The 17,894-nt window shown below is 36.6% G+C and overlaps 1 protein-coding gene across 6 annotated transcripts in view; it reads right to left on the bottom strand.

Moving 5' to 3' along the window:
* Positions 1-17,894, bottom strand: part of SEMA5A (semaphorin 5A) — a 314,081-nt gene that overhangs the window by 180,165 nt on the left and 116,022 nt on the right. For all 6 annotated transcript variants that reach the window (XM_030230394.2, XM_030230426.2, XM_018907145.3 and 3 more), the window contains one exon: positions 6,134-6,179. In XM_030230394.2, the coding sequence (XP_030086254.1) occupies positions 6,134-6,179 (46 nt within the window). The remainder of the gene's footprint in view (positions 1-6,133; positions 6,180-17,894) is intronic.

Here is a 17,894-nt window from a genome sequence, read left to right as displayed (position 1 = left end):
GCTGGTAACTGATTTCTGCACAAATATGCTGTAAAGGGAATATCAGGATTTGTGTGATCTAACACGATTTATCTAGGTTTAGGATCTAACATGCTTTATCTAGCTTTCAGCTGCACATAAAAGAGGTCATTTGGGTAAAGATTAAAAATGTGAAATTACCCACTGCTAGCTGAATTCATCCTTTTTCTGGCTTCGATGAAGTTTTACATTTGGTCAGTAACTATTGTTATGCAAGCAGAAAACAAGATACTGAAAATACTATTGGGAACACATAGAAAAAACTGGAATACACTAGCCATCAAGTCCATCTATACCTGCTACAAAGGACTAGCTCTGGCTTCACAATTACTTATAAATCTTCTTTAAATTTCCAATACTCTAATTTAATTATAGTATTGTACAATTATTGTACAATCAAATCCAACAATCTGCCACCAGAAAGGCACCAACAAGAGGAAGAGGTACTTGACAGCAGTGGTACTGTGATATGTAGATGTACCACCCTTTGCCTTTTCTTAATTTTTTTCTTTTTTAAACTCAGCTCTCAGCACCAATTTAGACAAAAGGTAACAGTCCAAATACCTCTGCACTTTTTGCTCATCCCTAGCACCAAAACAGACATTTGCACCAGCTCTATTATTTTTTGGTCACTCTGTGATTTGGCCACCTCAGTGTTCTTTGGAAAGTTTTATAAGCACAAGTTGCTTTCTTCACTTCCAACATTTTGAGTAACTTAGAAGAGCATCGAAAGTGACACTAACCTATGCATGCTGCTTATCCATTGTGTGTCCTAGACACAAATGTAAAGGGCCTAAGAAGAAACAGTATTTTGGTGACTGTTGCTACCTTCACATAAAAAAGAGAAAAAAGCTCCTGTAATAGGGAGGAATGCTCTCTATTCCTCTCACCCTTAAATAGATACCAGGCACAGGAGAACCCAAGAGGGTTTTTTTCATTTGTTTTGTCTGTTTTTCCCCTGTTAGACACTCAAATAGAATCTTAAATCTCAGTCTTCTTGGCATTTCAATATTGCCAAAGTATGATTGTCATCAGTTAAGGACATCCTTACTTGAGGTGCCTTATGCCCTAAAGTGTGATATCAGAGAAAATATTTCTTGCATTTCCTTTTCAGCACACTTGCTTCACCCTAAAATAAGATGATGATTCCTCAGGTTTCCTTCATGTATTTCACAAATCACGTGTCAGTTACACAAATAGTGACTGTAAGCAAAATACAACACAAAATAAATGGATTGAAATACATTAAACAAAATTTTTAGAAAAATAATTAAGCGGCCTTTTAAGGATTCTATTTATTTAGTGGCTTGGAAAACTTGAGGTTAAAATATTAAAGCTTCATTCCCATTACCTCTAATTTTGTTGATTATAACTACAAGTGTTTGTCATCAGCATAAAGTAAAGATTTGATCCTACATAACTACTTACAACTTTTCATTTTGTTGATAGCAAAGGGAACTCAAGAGCACTGACCCAAAAATTAACTGTAAGGAGAGTTTGAGTGACTCCATTTTTTATAGCCTTGGCTAAGTACCACCTAAACCAAAGACAAACTAAGGTTACGAAGGCTTCTCACAAAAGATATAGTAACCCCTTTTTATAACAATAGCAAACAATTGTTATTTTCAAAATGGAATTACAACCCTGGTGAGGATTTGATTTATATAAAAAATATTTTGAATTAATTATTTTTTTAAAAAATTATACTCTGTATTAAAATTCAGGTAAAGTCTGAAAAAACATTTCAGATTATATATTTGTTTTTTTTTTAAATATTCAATCACGGAAACAAATTGCCTCTTTATTTCTCATAGGTACACACAAAATATACACTCAAAGAATAGCATAATTTACTTAACTCATTTTTAGCCTACCATCTAACCATTATTGTCTCTTATCAAAGTGAACAATCACATGTAACATGTATTTCAGATACTCTTGATACATGCAAACAATAGCAAGAGTTCCCTTAGCTAAAATTTGGTCTCCAAAGTAGCTCTTTTTTCATAAAATTCAAAGTTCCAATCTTGCCTTTAATTCCTTGAATGTATTGGTAATACATGTGCATGTAAAAACACATAAGCACAAACACATTTATAAATCAAAATCCTCAAGATTCCAGAGTTTAAAGTTGAATAACACACATAAAAAATGAAACTATGATCTTCTCAGCCTGTATAAAGAATTTAGTTTGAATCTTTCAGCAAAAATGGGCTACAATTGCCTTTAAAAGTGGAGTCTGAGGTGTGTGTTTTTTAACTGAAAGTGTGAAGGTTCTGAATGAGAGTAAGACCTGTGGTGAGCTATGTTAATACAGAAGCAGGTGGAGCAGGCTCATATTCAAGCTTCTGGGCATCTCAAATAGCAAATAGACTTCACAGATGGAGCATTTAAATGAGAAAGGCAAACTCAAGCACGTGCCCTATAAATGCCTTAATGACCTGAGTTTCTAAGGAAGTTCACCTTATGGAAGAAGAAAAGATGCACACTTTGTATGTTTGTGAAAAGATTATGCAGGCTGGCTTATACTGTTTGTGGAAACTGTAGCATAAAGACTTTTATAAACCAGCATGTATTAGCTTTTTACTCTTTACAGGCACATCAGAAAATTTGTCATGTAGGTAGACACAAATAATTGTTTGAATTTTGAGGCTCTCATTTCAAAAAATAGGGAAAAAGAAAAGGTGAGAACAGACACAAGTGTGACAGACACCCATCACATAATGTCAAAGCCCAACTATTAATTCTGACCTTTCCTAGATGTCATGGTTTTTAAAGTACATTTTTGAAAATAAATTTACTCATTTAAAAACTACTAATCAGATTTCTGCTTTTATGTTTTAAGAAATATAACGGAGTTTTCAGGAAATCTAGTTTTCATCTTGGCCAATGTTTTTACAGATCATTCTGTTACTTGAGGTGAGCAATAACAGGGCAAAGCTCACAAAACAAATCCATGCAGAGTCAGGCCTTCTCTGTCTGTGAGCCTGCTACTGCTGCAGAGAGATAAAATATTTGCCCTTCTACAACCCCAAAGAGTGCTTCTTCCCTAATCCATAATCATTATGCATGCATTGTTCCAACAGGCAGCTTTGAACAATTTGACTCTTAGGCTTCTCCGTCAAGAGCTTAAAAGGCTTTCACTTGCTCTATATTTCTTTATTCTTCTACACAAAGAAAATTGCTGAGATACATCAAATACTGGTTTGCTAAAGATATTATCATATGAAACTTGCTTATTCAAACAGCATGCTCTTCCTATAAAGCACAGAGCACAGAACCATGACATGTGGGATGACAACTTTGATGCACCCACAATGGGTGGCGATGTCTCAGCACACAGCGCCAGCTCATGATTAAACGCACATCCTGTCTGATGCACTCTGGAAGCACACTAACCCCACTTTTACAAGGGATTAACTTCCACTCAACTGGTGGAAACAGGACCCTTTAAATAGATGTTCTGCCTTTCTTTGTGATAATTTGAATTTCAAATAGATGTCTGGTTTTGGTTTGGGTTTTTGTTTTTTTCCAAGGAATATTATCTTGTGTTTACAAACTATTTTCCAGGCATACACTTGTAAAGACAGGACATACACATATTTTGGCCCAAAGAAATTTTTGAAAAATTTTGTAAACAAGAAGTCATTATTTAATGTATTCCCTTTTAGAAAGCTTTCCTACTACAAAACAATATCTGGTAATCTTGAAAAGTCTGATGCTGCTCCAAAAGAACACTTTATTTATAAAATGCCTAATTTGTAAACAAAATATTTTCAAATATGCTTTTGCTCTGAATATGAGATTATTACTTTTGCACTTTATTACATGTAATATAAAGCTAATTGTCTTCCCAGTGGCAGTTGTGTGCACAAACTAATCTATTCCAACAGACAGGCATGACAGATGAGGAAATGAACTTGGACAAAAATAACTGACGTGTGTCAATGTTCAAAATTTAGTTTGAGGCATCCCCTTTGTTTTCCACAGAGAAAAGTATAATAGGAAAGAGTCAACTGATGAATCAGCTATTATAAAAAAAAAAAACAAACAAAAAAAAACCAACAAAACCAAAGTGGCAATGCTAAGGAAATAAAGTTATAAAGGTCTAATTGAAAACTGTAGATAAGTAGGATGCAAATTGTTCCAATTTGCTTCCATGTTGGAAGTATTTGCTGTGCAAGAGAAAAAGTCAGTAATTTTTCTCCTGATTCCCAAACACAATTGCAAAACAAGAGCTTGAGCAATTTTCTAAGGTAATTAAACAACAGGTATATGGATTGTCTTGTTTCTAGCTTTTTTTGTCTCGTTATTGAGCTATGCTGAAATCCTCTCATAGCTAGCACTTCACTGTGCGCCCTTTTTCCAGATGTGAAAACGTGGCTTATTAGGTTGTGAAACATCTGCATGCTTTTACAAAAGCTTCCTCATGTGAAAAAAAGAAAAAAAACAAGAAAAAAAACAAGCAAGCAACATAAGTAGGATTAAATGAGACTTTTTTACATTATTACTATGACAAAAACTGTGTGAAGAAAAATAAATATTAAAAGAAAATTTCTTCTGTTGGTACATGAAATGCTGAAGTGCTCCATCCCTTGCCAAACAAATGCTAACTAGCACATAAAGTACCAACAAGTTAAACCACAACAAGCTTTATTTTTCCACTGAAATTCCATCATTCTGTTCTGCTAGGATTTCATACAGCTTTTGCATAGCTTCCCACTTTTGTTCCTGCCTATTTTAACCATAATACCAGATAACCAGACAAGACCTGAATGTGTTGTTCAGCTAGTTTGGAAATCCAAAATAATTCACCCTAAAAATTAAAACAAAGGTTTCAGTCACATCACAGTTGATTTGGAGCTGCCAAAACTGGCATATCCAAGGAAACACATCTTTTGGATAATGGCTGTCCTGAGGCACTCTAACAGAATTTGAAATGAAGTAGAAGGAAAGAAAAGGAAGTTAAGAACTGGGGAGAAAAAATATGAAGGAGTAATAGTGGGAGGCTTGAAAATAAGGGGAAAAATTGAATACTAGGTATAGGGTTGGGATAGTAAAGATATGCTGGTGAGAGATAAAAAAATAAAAAAAAGAGCACTTTTGATTTAGAAACACAAGTTTTCTAAAAATTTGTTGAAGAATGTTAGAAGATAGTGAGGCAAACAAGTGGTGCTACAATATTGAAGATAAAATAGGAAACTTTATCATTAGTCAACTTGAGAAGACTTTTTAAAGGCATAACACTGAAACCCAGTAACCTGCTATAACATCAGCAGTACGATTTCCGTGCTCAGTTTGTAATTTTTTTCTGATTGGAGTCAGAAGGGGTCTGGTTGAATCAGCACAATTATAAACCTCTGTAATTTACAGATTTCTCCCTCATTAGTGAATTTAGCCTACTGATATATGTTCTAACAAGGGAAAGCCATGAACTTCAATCTATGAATTAGCAGCATAAACTACAACAGCACCTCTTAGTGCAGCCTCTGAACAAGAATCTTTAAGACTTAAATTATTGGTCAGAATATTGAACATGGCACAGAAGATGAAAGCAGACAGCCCAAATTCTGTATATTAAAAGTGCTTGGTGTGTCACAGCTTTAAACACCAGCAACAAAACTGAATATTTATTAATATTGCAATTTTAAATAAAAATAAGCTGACATCAGATCTTGTTGCTATAAAGGCAAATAAAATCTGAAAGTCTAATTAAAACGTACACAAGTTGTTTTACAAATCACAAGGACAGGCTTACCTGAAAGCATTTTACTTTTCTATATTCAGCTGTATAGTATTACTTCATGAATTAATAGGGACAGTACTGAACCTAAAGGTAGTTAATTTTAAATTGCATTAATGAATAATATGAAAATCCACTCTAACAAAATCACAGCAGAATAAGGCAACATCAGATCTGTATGGCCTGGGACAAAGGCTAATCTGGAATTAAAAGGGATAATATGACTTATATAATAAGGGGCCAGAAAAAGGACAAAAACAGATACATATTTATGTGCAGCAATGAAGCTTATGAATATCTTGATTATCTGCCTTAAAACATCTGGTTACCTTCATCTTGCAGAGGAATTAAGGAAACAGAAATAAAACATACCTGTATTAGAGAGAGATCCTCAAGCTTCAGTCTGAAGAGGTAGTTTCTGGGGTTAAAAAAATAGCAGATAAAAATGAGTTGTTACTAATATTTCAGTGAAAAACCCAAATGATACCACTGTTTAAATAAAAAACATAATTAATTACTATAAGGGCAGAAAAAATTTTTGAAGTGACAGGTATTCAGGGCTTCGAATTCTTTCAGAGGCTGTCTTAATATGCAGCCCTTTGGGATAAGGATTAAGTTAATTTCTAAAACAGATTTTCAGTCTGAAAGTCTGGCTGAGCATGAATGACATAGATATTTACACTGCATGCATGTACATCTGATTCATTGCTCCTGTCTTCCTTTAGCATCAATGGGAAGAAATTCTCAGAGGTTTGGCAGATCCATGTCACCAGTGCTGGATGGCTCCATCAGAACACATGGACAGGCAGATTAAAGCTCTCCATTTCTCCCCACAAAGATGGGAGTCCCATGCAATTAGCTCAGCCACATGGATGTAAAGTTTGAAGCACAGGATCCCAGTATGATGGCAAATCTGTACAAGCCCCTGAATTTTCACAATTTGGAGCAAAGTCTTGCCCTATGTGGCCTAATTTCTCCAAAGCCTAAAAACGTTTTCCCACAGACAGCAGGAGCTACACACAAACCAACCAAGCACAGATTTCAGAAGCCTGCACATCTATTGCAAAAATATTTCTCACTCTGCCTCTACAGCAGCATCACTGCACCTACAGACCTTGGGAGGGGTCCAGGCAAACCACAAGCAAGAAATATTCCTCCTCTGACATTATTTTCTTTCTTTCTTAGTTCTTATCACACCTCTTCTTCTTTTTTCATTATTCATTTTCTCCACTGCATCTTCACAGAAGTAACACCCCATAGTCCTCTTTTGCCTGTTACCTTATTTAAAAGAATTATGATTTTCCAATGCTAATACAGAGTGATAATGTTTTAGAGATGAAAATAAAAAGGATTTTTAAATAATAATATAAATTACTTCCATCCTAACTTGTTCATAACAAAATATGTAACACCAATTGATAAGATTTTTAAAAATTCACTTAAAAAACCCCCAGATGAGACAGAGATGAGTGAATTTAAACTTGAACTTTAAATATTTGCAATATTAATTAATTATCTGCAATATCAAATCCATGTAACTTATAGGTGTGTAATCAAAATTAAAATCAGGCCAAATTTTTTGAGATAATAATTCTAATTCTTTCAAAAGAGGTATGAGGTATTGTGAATGGGCACAGATGGTCAGAACCTGTAGTTTACATCTTTTTTTTTTTTTTTTTTTTTTAATGAGACAGCAGGGTAGGGGAGAGAAGAAAAACGAAATTGCATCTAGCTCAGAAAGACAACCACCATGGCCATCAAGGCTATTTTTATTTATGGACTCTCAGAAACAGCTATGAGTATTTATTTATTGACTCTGGTACATGTATGGTCTACTTAAATTGTAGCTGTACAGGAACCATGTCACTAGTCTTTCCTGGGAGTATTGCTAAAGAGAATTATTCAAAATGCAGGAGGCGGGTTATTAAGAGCAAGAATCCAAGTTGTTGTGGTGTAAAGCTAGGTTCTGCCCCTCAGCTGTGACTACTTCCTCCTTGCCTGTCCCCTGCCCTATTCCTGATTACTGTGCCAAGATCCACATTCGAGCAAGGGTATCGTGTGATTGACAGAAGTTCAAAAGATGCCCTTCAGGTCTGTAGTCATTGGCCTGTCCAGGTGTCATTGTTCCCTGAGACCCTGCCCCTCCCACCTGGTTGGTGGCTCACCTGTCCTCCCTCCCACCTTCCTGTGAGATTAAAAGGCGTTGGAGCCATGCGGTCGGGGTCTGTTCAGAGCAGTACTGAGATTCGGAACTGTAATACCTTGGAATAAACTCTGGATTTAACCCTCCGGCAGAACACACTCTCTTTCTCTTCACTATCCCTTGGACTTTTTCTGCTAGAGGTAAACTGAGTTTCTGCTTTGCATGGGCCTATTCCGAGTGCTTAATAGTAACTGCCTGCGAGCCGAAGGTGTCTCTGAGGAGAAATATCCCCAGTAGTCACCTCTAGCTCAAGAGCAATCAACACCAAGTGAAAATGAAATAAAGAGAATATTTATTATTATACTGTTAAATCAGCACAAAGAAATAGCTATAATACTTGAGTTTGCATCCTAAAGAGACCTGGAGTGGATAAGCAAAGAAAACAGTACTTTGCAGAACAATGTGTACACACAAAGCTTCACCAACAAGTTACGTGCAAGTGGACTTGAAAGACTTTCACCAAAACACCAGGAACAAATGCATTATAGTCTAACACTTCTACGCTCCCTCTGTAAGGACAAAAGATACCTTCACTTTCACAGAATGTCTTCCCCAGAAGTATTCAGCAGGGAGCATAAATAACTGCCCTGCTCCTCATCTTGGTGCATTTAAACTTCCATCACCCATCACTGTACTTTTTTCACTCCGATATCAAAGAAACCAACTTCACTGCTGGTGCAAAACAACCTTTTCTTTCTTCCAGTGAAACTGAACTGAATCCTCAGCAGGCATAAATTGCTCTCTTAACTCAGTAGTATCAGACTCACAGGAATGGCACATAAATGTCCCATCTCACTCTACAAATAAATGCAGTCTCTGTTGCAGAATATGTGAGCAGTTGGGTCTCACGTGTTTAGTTTTCGGGACCATACATCATACAGACTTCAATTGCTATGTGTACTTCATCTTTAGATATCTGCTGAAAATTTATGCCTGATGAGGCCTTTTAAGGACAGATTATCAAATTAATAATTTCTTTTTCTCATCTTCTACTCTGACATCATTTCAGCCTGTTAAAAAGTAAGCTATTGTCCCAAAGATTCTAAAGAAATAAATGCACAAACACAGCGCCAGCCTGAAGTAAAAAAGACACTCAACATTTTTCTTGTCTTTTTTTTCCCTAAAAAATGAGATTTTTATCCTATTGAGTAGAGCACAACACTTCTACACATTAATATATTCAGTGTGAAATTAGAAAAATTGACCCTAGAAGTGTTAGGGAGACTAAAACGTCTACATTCATGTGAATGATCAAGAGGCAGAGCTAATAAGTGTACATTTTTCAATTTCCTGTGGCTGCCAATAACCAATTAAAATATTTTTATCTTTATAAAGCCAGCAGAAGGAAAATTGAACAAGAAAAGCAATGTGCAAGAGACAGTCAAAACACCTTAGCAACATAAACTGGGCAAATGGACAGCACAGATTGACTGTGACTACATAAATAATCCTGGGCTAAGTGTCAAACTAGCACTCAGAGAGCAATCAGAGCTATGCCTACCTAGATGTGCCCACTTCAGTAAAACTTGCAGGATTACATTTAGGTTTACAAATCCAACAGTTTAACATTTTAAAGCATGCATCACCAGCATGTGAGAACTAGTTCAGAAAGCACATATACGAGAAAATAGCTAAAATAAGATTAAAGAAATGAGCATGACAGTAAAAAAACACATAGGAAATGTAGTATTGATAAATCTGGCAGTCCAAAGAAAAAGTCATTGCCAATTTTCACAACATGTGCAGAGCCATTATGCTCCTCATAAGACAGGTAACAACATTTCTTCAAATTGTTATTGAGATTATGCCCTGGACTGCCATTTTTCAACCTCGGTTCAGCTTTATTCCAGTGCATTTATGCTTGGAAGGCAACAAAGAATGAGAAAGAAAAATGAAATTACAATTCTGAAGTACAGATACTACCTCTTAGCCCACAGCCCTGCTTCTTTTCCAAATATGGTGGCAGCGAGCAAGACAAATTTTGCACGCTGGAACTAAACTGATTTGACACTGGCGGTAATTGGCAAATTTGTTTCCATTTGGTGCTTAATGAATGAGGAAAGCAAATATGTTACATAAATCTGCAAACAGAAGGACACTTAATGAGAAGAAAACACAACTAACACTGAGATAAAGCAACATCCTTTACTCCTTTGGAGATCCAGCAGGCAGTAAGCATTTTGCTTTATATTCACAGCACTGAACAACTCTTCTAGCTCAGCTGTTATAATTAAAACCCATTAGTCAAGAGCCTGCTCAAACCCAAGGGTAAACATTTCCACTGGTATCAGTGGGAACTGAATGAAAGCACACAAAAAGCATGATCCAGTCACTTCCTTCACAACAATATATTTCAATCTATTGCAGTGAATATGTTCAGTATGATTACAGCTAAAAGAATAAAACTAATTTTCTGTATGTTCCTGAACAATCCAAGAAAAAAACAATGAAAAATTCATAAAGATTCAAAAGTATATCATGTTAGTAATGGTTGCTAAATCCAGCATTTTACCCTTTTCTTTGTGAAACTTCAAGCTTTAAAAGCTGAATGGAACAACAATAAATACTTTTGCAACAGAGACAGACATTAATTAGAAGAACATTAAGATGGCACACACATTTCAGGGAGACAAGGATTGAGGATTAGGCCTTTTAAAAAGAGATGGCAAAATACAATAATATCGCAGAAAGTCTCCATAACCCATCCGAAGCACCCACATGCATTTGCAATTGAAAGCCTGAATCAAGAAATAGGGGTTTCAGCAAACTCAGACACTCAAGGTATGACCAGACATGCTGCCAAATCTCCTGGGAATAAACTACCAAAAGATTACTTCCTGTTCACTTCTTTCAAGAAAGTAACTCACATGAAAGAAGAAAATTTTATTCAATTCACTGGGAGAAAAAAAATAGTAAGACTGAAATGTAAAGTATAAACTCTGCAGGAGTCAACTATTATGCAAAATTTCACAATTCCACAATTGAGATGGTAAAGTTCTGTATGAAAGGCAATTCTAGTTTTGCAGTACAGTAAAGTCAGCAAGTGGAAAGAAAATTTATTTGATTTTTTAAATAATTTGATTATTTATTAATTTTATTTTATTTTTTAATTTATTTGATTATTTATTGATTATCTCCTTTTGCCCTTAACAGGGCAAAATAATCAATATAAATACAACTATAATGCACAAAATGTATTTGGTTAAACCATAAGTCTGTAAGAAAAATATCTCAAAAAGCCAAGGATGATACACTGGAAATAAAAGAAACCTAATACAAGTGTTCTAGTTGAACCATTTATGAAAATGGTCAAATTACAATAACAAAAAGCAGAATGGCCAAAAGTTATATATTATCTTCATTCTGCATGAAATAGAAGCCACAGCAAATGAGAATAATTAAATGAGAGGCTTACTGATAAATGCTAAAGATGTGAAAACAGCATGTACACAGAGATAAATATCTTCTGACAAGTAGGTCTTGTTGATCCATCCTAAAAATTATGGAAAAGTGATTTTTATTGTTCTTATTGCACTTTTAAAATAATTTCTAAAATTACAGGCTTTCTTGCGGAATGAAGAACCACATTTTATTAATATTCAAAATGGCAAAAGGAAGACACACAATAATAAGCTGACCAGTGAAACAATGAGCTTGTCAAACAGAATAAGAAAATCACTATGGGAGGCAATCATTATAGAGTCCCCAAAAAAATTGAATTTATCCACTCAAAGGTCTTGTGAAACCTAATTTCCTTCTCTGATGCTTTCTCCTCTGGATTAGTAAATCTTACTTTGGATCCCTGTGGTTCCTCATACAGCCTCGGCAAAGCTAGAGATCCTAGAATACAGCACTCCTGTACAGATGTTCAACAACAGCCAGATTTCACTTCCACATATTTCTTGCCATGGGCTTCTCCAGAAAAAGCAGAAAAGTACCAGGTGCCCTTGCAGCTCTGGAGGTCACCCTCCTCCTGAAGTCATGCCACGTCACCTCAAACTTCCACTAACATCTGTCTCTGTTGGCCTTGACTTCTCACACACAGCACTCAGGTTCCCCCAGCTGGCAATGGCCTTGCAACATTTGAGACCTGTCTGCCTCCAATGCATGCAGGTCAAGGATGTTTCTGGGTATTATGTTTTAGTCCAGGTGAGTTGGTGAGGTTACTGAGCTATTTATTTAGTAAGCTGTCGCTGGATACAAATTTATCCTGAAATACCAGCTCAACCAAAATATTAATCCCGTATTTCATAACTGCAGCTGACCAAATCTTTAATACTCTTTTTATTGCTGCAACAGGTATGTCAAAGTACATGCCCCCAGTTTTCATATTTTGGCAGATATTACAAATACTGCACAGTATTCCCTCACATTAAGAGCCATGCAAGTTCTGTGTGGTCTTGTTACCATTTCATTGTTCAATATATAAATCTTCTGTCTCTTTTCAAGATTAATTTGAAATTATATTTGAATGTTGCTGTTACATCTCTTCCAAATGACCTCCAAAAATGGAAATGAGCTTAAAACCAGAACTTTTAGACAGTTTGAACTTCTTGTGGTCTCCTACTAGAGTAATCAACTTGGGCACATAAAGTTTGCTTGAGTTGTTGGAGGTGGGCTGCAAGAAAGGTCAGTGGGAGAAGGTAAAGAGTCTAAAGTGTCCAAAGGCTGAATATTTTCTTTTTTTTTTTTTTAATAAACTGAAATGACAATGACAAAAGTTCCATTTATCCCTAATAAAGGGGTCATTTCTCTTTTGTTCTTACTCTGAGTCAACTCCAGGGCTTCTGTAATGATGCACAACATCAGCTATTCTAATTAAAATGTCAAGACATTAAATCAGAACAAAAACAGGAAGGACTTTTGTGGAGTTAGTGCATTGCCTAGTGTCACTCTGCATTCAGGAGCCTGTTAGCAAGGTAGGAAAGACAAGCAGCAGGGGGGAAAAGACCTCCTTCTTTTTGCAGCAGTAAGATGATAATTTCTCAGAGATTTAGCATTAAACCATACATTAGATTAGATTGGGTTAGATTAGCCCAGTTCAGTCAGTGGAAGGACAGACACTGATTACCCTGAGCCAAGTGTCAAATGAGCAGTGATAACCAGATGGATGTTGAAAGAATAAAGCACCAATTCCCTCTGCCTGTATATTCTCCCTGTACATGTAGCCTTCAGAGCACCCTATTAACACGAAGCTCTCAGATTCTCCAGCTGGGAGCAGACAACAGTAAAAAGCAAACCTGTAAAGTTATTTATTCCTTTTTTAGCGATCCTTAAGCCACTGTTAATGAATCCTTTAATTTGGCTTTCTGTTATTATGGCAAGTAGTGGTAATGGTTCAAATTAATGTTCCCAAACACACATCTAATTAAGGGAGAAGCCATACTGTTGCAGTCCTTCATCAGTGAGATAAGGAGTGACTGAGGCAATAAGCCACCTCAAAGCAAGACATAATCCTAAAAACCAAGTTTAATTAACTTGAAGGAAAACATACAGGAGAAAGCCACCACGATTAGGATGCTCTATGTAAAAAAAAAAAAAAAAAAAAAAAAAATTAAGATATAGATATATCTAACTATGTATTAGGCAATTAAAAAGAAAGTTGAATAGCTTTGACACCTATTTCTGATATTAACTATATCATTTAAAAGTATAGCTAAGCTAGCCCATCTTGAATTAAAAAAAAAAAAAAAAAATCCACATTTTAAGAATGAACTCAATCCAGGCTGCTACCAGTTCAAAATTTCAATCATAGGAGGCTTGGGAAAAGAGGATAACTTCATTTCCTCTTTAAAAATAGACATAATTCTTCTCATATGGCTTGAATAAAACCACTGAGAAAACAAAATAAAAAGTCACCAAAAAAGAAGAAAAATTTAAAAATTGCCCTAAACTACTGGATTTCAGACATGCTTTTTGTTGACTCTTATTTAGCCAAAATGGATGAAACACTTTTAGCAATTTTTTGGTTTATCAAAACTAGAGCTGCTGTGTGTTATGTACATTGCCAGGAGATGAGGAGGAAAAAACGCAATGCACACTTTGTTTGGGCACCTCACAGACTGTTGTATCCTTCCCCTAATCTGGTGTTTCCCCCTTCAGCTGACCTTCCCAAAGAAACATATGGCAAAGCACTTTCACACAGCAAAGAAGACAAGGGTGTTCTTTGAGAAATCCATGAATCTTTAGGCCTACTGCTATTTCAAAATACAGAAATCACAATAAAATTTTATTACATGCTAAATCAGTCCACCAAGTAACACACAGAGAAATACTTCGTCTGAATATTTTATTGGAATTTATCAGAATAAGATAAACAAGCAGTTTCTCATTTCCTTGAGCTTACAGAGGAGCTAATGCCCTGAGAGTAATCCTTTGCTGGTGCCACTTAATTATAAAAGTAAATTCTGCCCTGCCATATGGGTTGGCTTTTTTCTAAGAAAACAAATGAACTCCCGAGAAGGTTTCAAATTGCAATAGAATTCATTTATTTTTATCTGCCAGGTCACATACAATATTAAGAACAATGCCTGGGGCACATTTTAAAGATAGAGTTTCATGGGAGCATGGATTGCATGATTAATGTGAAGGCACATACTGGTGTTGGAGTGGTACCGTTCACTGACTGCTGCTGATGGTGCAAGGAAACGGCAACAAGGCTACAAGACTCCAGCTTAATCAACTCAACATCTATAGGAGAGCTGGATGTTTTGCAGAACAAAAAATAATTATCTACCAGTCAAAACGTTCTCTCAAGGAGTGGAAGACAACCTGCATAAGCTGAGGGTGGGGATAGGCAGACTAATATTATTGTAAACCATCTATTTTTGCACCACAACAGAATGCCCACAGACATCAGAAGACCACCTTTATCTCCCAAAGAGGACAAGCAAGACTAATTTCAGCAATATAGGATGAACTTCCCACTTCTTGCCTGCTATGGTGAATGCTATAGAATAAAGTCCCTTCTATACTTTTGAAGATGTCTATATCAAAATTATTTCTGTTCTAATTCTGTTTGCCAAATTTTGCAAAATGTGACAGAACTCATTGCTTCTTGACTAAATTACTCATGGCCAACTCAAACTATCTGGTTTTCTGTCAACACTACTGTTCCATTTATACTGCTACATCCTTTTCACCTGCTGATGGATTTATGGGCAGGTGCTGGGCACATGCTCAGGCCTTGTTATCCTGCACCACATTTCCAACCCTCTTCTCATCTGCCTCTTCTTTACATATGTAACTTATTTCATTAAACCTTGTTCAAGCATATATAAAGAGTGCACACTAGCACAATTTAAAGTCTCCAAAGAACCTTGTGCAAAGAGATCAGAAGTTCTCAATTACTCTGGGAGACACCTTTTGGGGTATCATAGGACCATATCTGTCTTTCCACATAACTGCATGACATTGGCAACTCCCAACAGGAATGCAGTCTGGATCCCCGTTGGGATCTTTGCTACCATTCTCAATAAGACAAATCATAAATATCTTTAGAGGCTGTAGAAATTCATAAATGAAAAAGAGTAACCTGACATGAATATCAATAATGGAAAAGGGATTTAAAAAATTTCCAGTAGTATCAAACTTTCACAATAGTATTTTGTTTGATTTCTAAGGCAGAGGAATTTGCGACTATTAAATCCATTAAGGTGGAAAAAGTTAATTATGGACATATGATGAGCCAAAACACAGCTTCTGGCTGTGAAAAATCATTCCTCTAGTTTAGAATACCACCAAATTACTAAAGCAGAATTCTGAAGGTGCGAAGATGGAGTGGGCTGAACTGGTTGAAGACCAGGTTCTCATCAAAACTGCTCTATCACTCCCTTCCTCAACCGAGCAGGAAAAGAAAATGAAACAAAAGCTGCATGAGTTAAGGACAGGGAGACATAATTCACTGATTGCCTTAATGGGCAAATAGAACCAACTTAAGAAAATTAACTGAATGTATTACCAATCAAGATCAGAGTAGACCTGATTTATAGGCTGGGGACAGTGTGGCTGGATAGCGCCCAGGCAGAAAGGGACCTGGAGGTGCTGGTCAACAGCCGGCTGAACAGGAGCCAGCAGTGAGCCCTGGTGGCCAAGAAGGCCAGTGGCATCCTGGCCTGTATCAGGAATTGTGGCCAGCAGCACCAGGGAGGTCATCCTTCCCCTGTACTCAGCACTGGTGAGGTCACACCTTGAGAGATGTGTCCATTTCTGGGCCCCTCAGTTTGGGAAGGACATTGAGACACTTGGGCACATCCAGAGGAGGGCAACAAGGCTGGTTAGGGGCTGCTCCCTGTGGGAGCTGGGGGTGTTTAGCCCGGAGAAAAGGAGACTTGGGTGACCTTATCACTCTCTACAACTTCCTGAAAGGTGGCTGTAGTCAGGTGGGGGTTGGTCTCTTCCTCCAAGCAACAACTGACAGAACTGGAGGACACAGTCTCAAGCTGCACCAAGGGAAATATAGGTTGGGTATTAGGAAAGTTTTTCACGGACAGGGTGATAAAGTACTGCAGTTGTCTGCCTGGGGAGGTCATGGAGTCACCATCCCTGGATGTGTTTAATAAAAGACTGGATGTGGCACTCGGTGCCATGGTTTAGTTAAGGTGTTAGGGCATGGGTTGGACTCGATGATCTTGAAGGTCTCCTCCAACCTAGTTGCTCTGTGAATTCTGTGATTCACAATGAATAGATTGGTCTACCTGCAGCGGAGACTACATGCAGAAGGCGTGTAATCAGTAAGATTATCAGGGTGATCAACACTTGCAGTGTTGGGACTACAGCACCCTGACAATTGGCTGCCAGTCTCTGAATGTAGGACCCCAAGATGTACAATGACTCGTGGGGCACAATGCCTAAAGACCAGAAAGGTGTGTAGTGAAAAGGATGTACTGATATCAATATTACATGTAATTAGAGAAAACTGCAGGCAAATTTAGGTATTCTAAAGGAAGATCTCCATGGCCAAACACAACACCAGAAAGGTTAAAATTTAGAATGGAAATGCAGAATAAGGACAGGGAAAATCAATGCCTTCTATGAACAAGTAACAGCCAACTACACTGAACAGCATGAAACAAAATTTCTGTTATAATTTTAATAACCTTGAATTTATTTTTTTTAAATTTTAGTCAGAACAAGAGATATAAAGCTCTGAAGCATCATTAACTTTTAGGAAAAATACATATTTTGATATATGGGATCTTTAGCAAAAAGCAGAATTAACCACTGATTTTTTTTTTTGTAGTCACTGCTTATTCAACAAAATCATCCCAAGCTTATCCCATAGTGATTTAAAAAGCTTCATCAAAAGCACTGGTTCAAATGAGCTTATTTTTTGCTCAGATTTGGACTCCAGATAAACAGTTTAAAGAATAAAATTAGAGACCAAGGAGGGAAAAGTATTCTTCTTTCTTTTTCTTTTTTTTTAACAGTTATTGGAATATCTATACAGAGTGCAGTAATCCAACACACATTTCCATGGGTCTGGGGAGAGGCTCAGACAACTTATGATGCAGTCCTTACTGAGTTGCAGCAGTTGATAACCTCACACCTTGTTTCATTGGGTAGCTTATAGAATTGAAAAATCATCATCAAGGCACTGAAGACCCCACTTCATGTGGACCAAAGATATATGAATATATATACACACACACATGCCTATTTCCACACTCAGAAAGTTTTCCCCTGTAGATAAGCAACTTCCACCAGTCCATGGAAAACAGTTTTCTTGCAGTGCCTTTCATGACTCTGCATTTTGAACCTCATTTCCATCTAAGAAGCAAACTGGGAAACAGAAATATATTCCAATGCTAAACCTAGCAGATAAGAGAAGTGACTAGAACTTTGTTAATTCAAAAGTAAAATATATTCAGAAGGTGGGTGTGAATAATAGGTTTAGATGGTTACATTTTTTTGGACAACCAAGATGTTTTA

The sequence above is a fragment of the Serinus canaria genome, chromosome 2 (assembly GCF_022539315.1).
Source record: "Serinus canaria isolate serCan28SL12 chromosome 2, serCan2020, whole genome shotgun sequence".
Classification (NCBI taxonomy): Eukaryota; Metazoa; Chordata; class Aves; order Passeriformes; family Fringillidae; genus Serinus; species Serinus canaria.
Note: the sequence above shows the minus strand (reverse complement) of the source record. Positions and strands in the feature narration are given on the sequence as shown.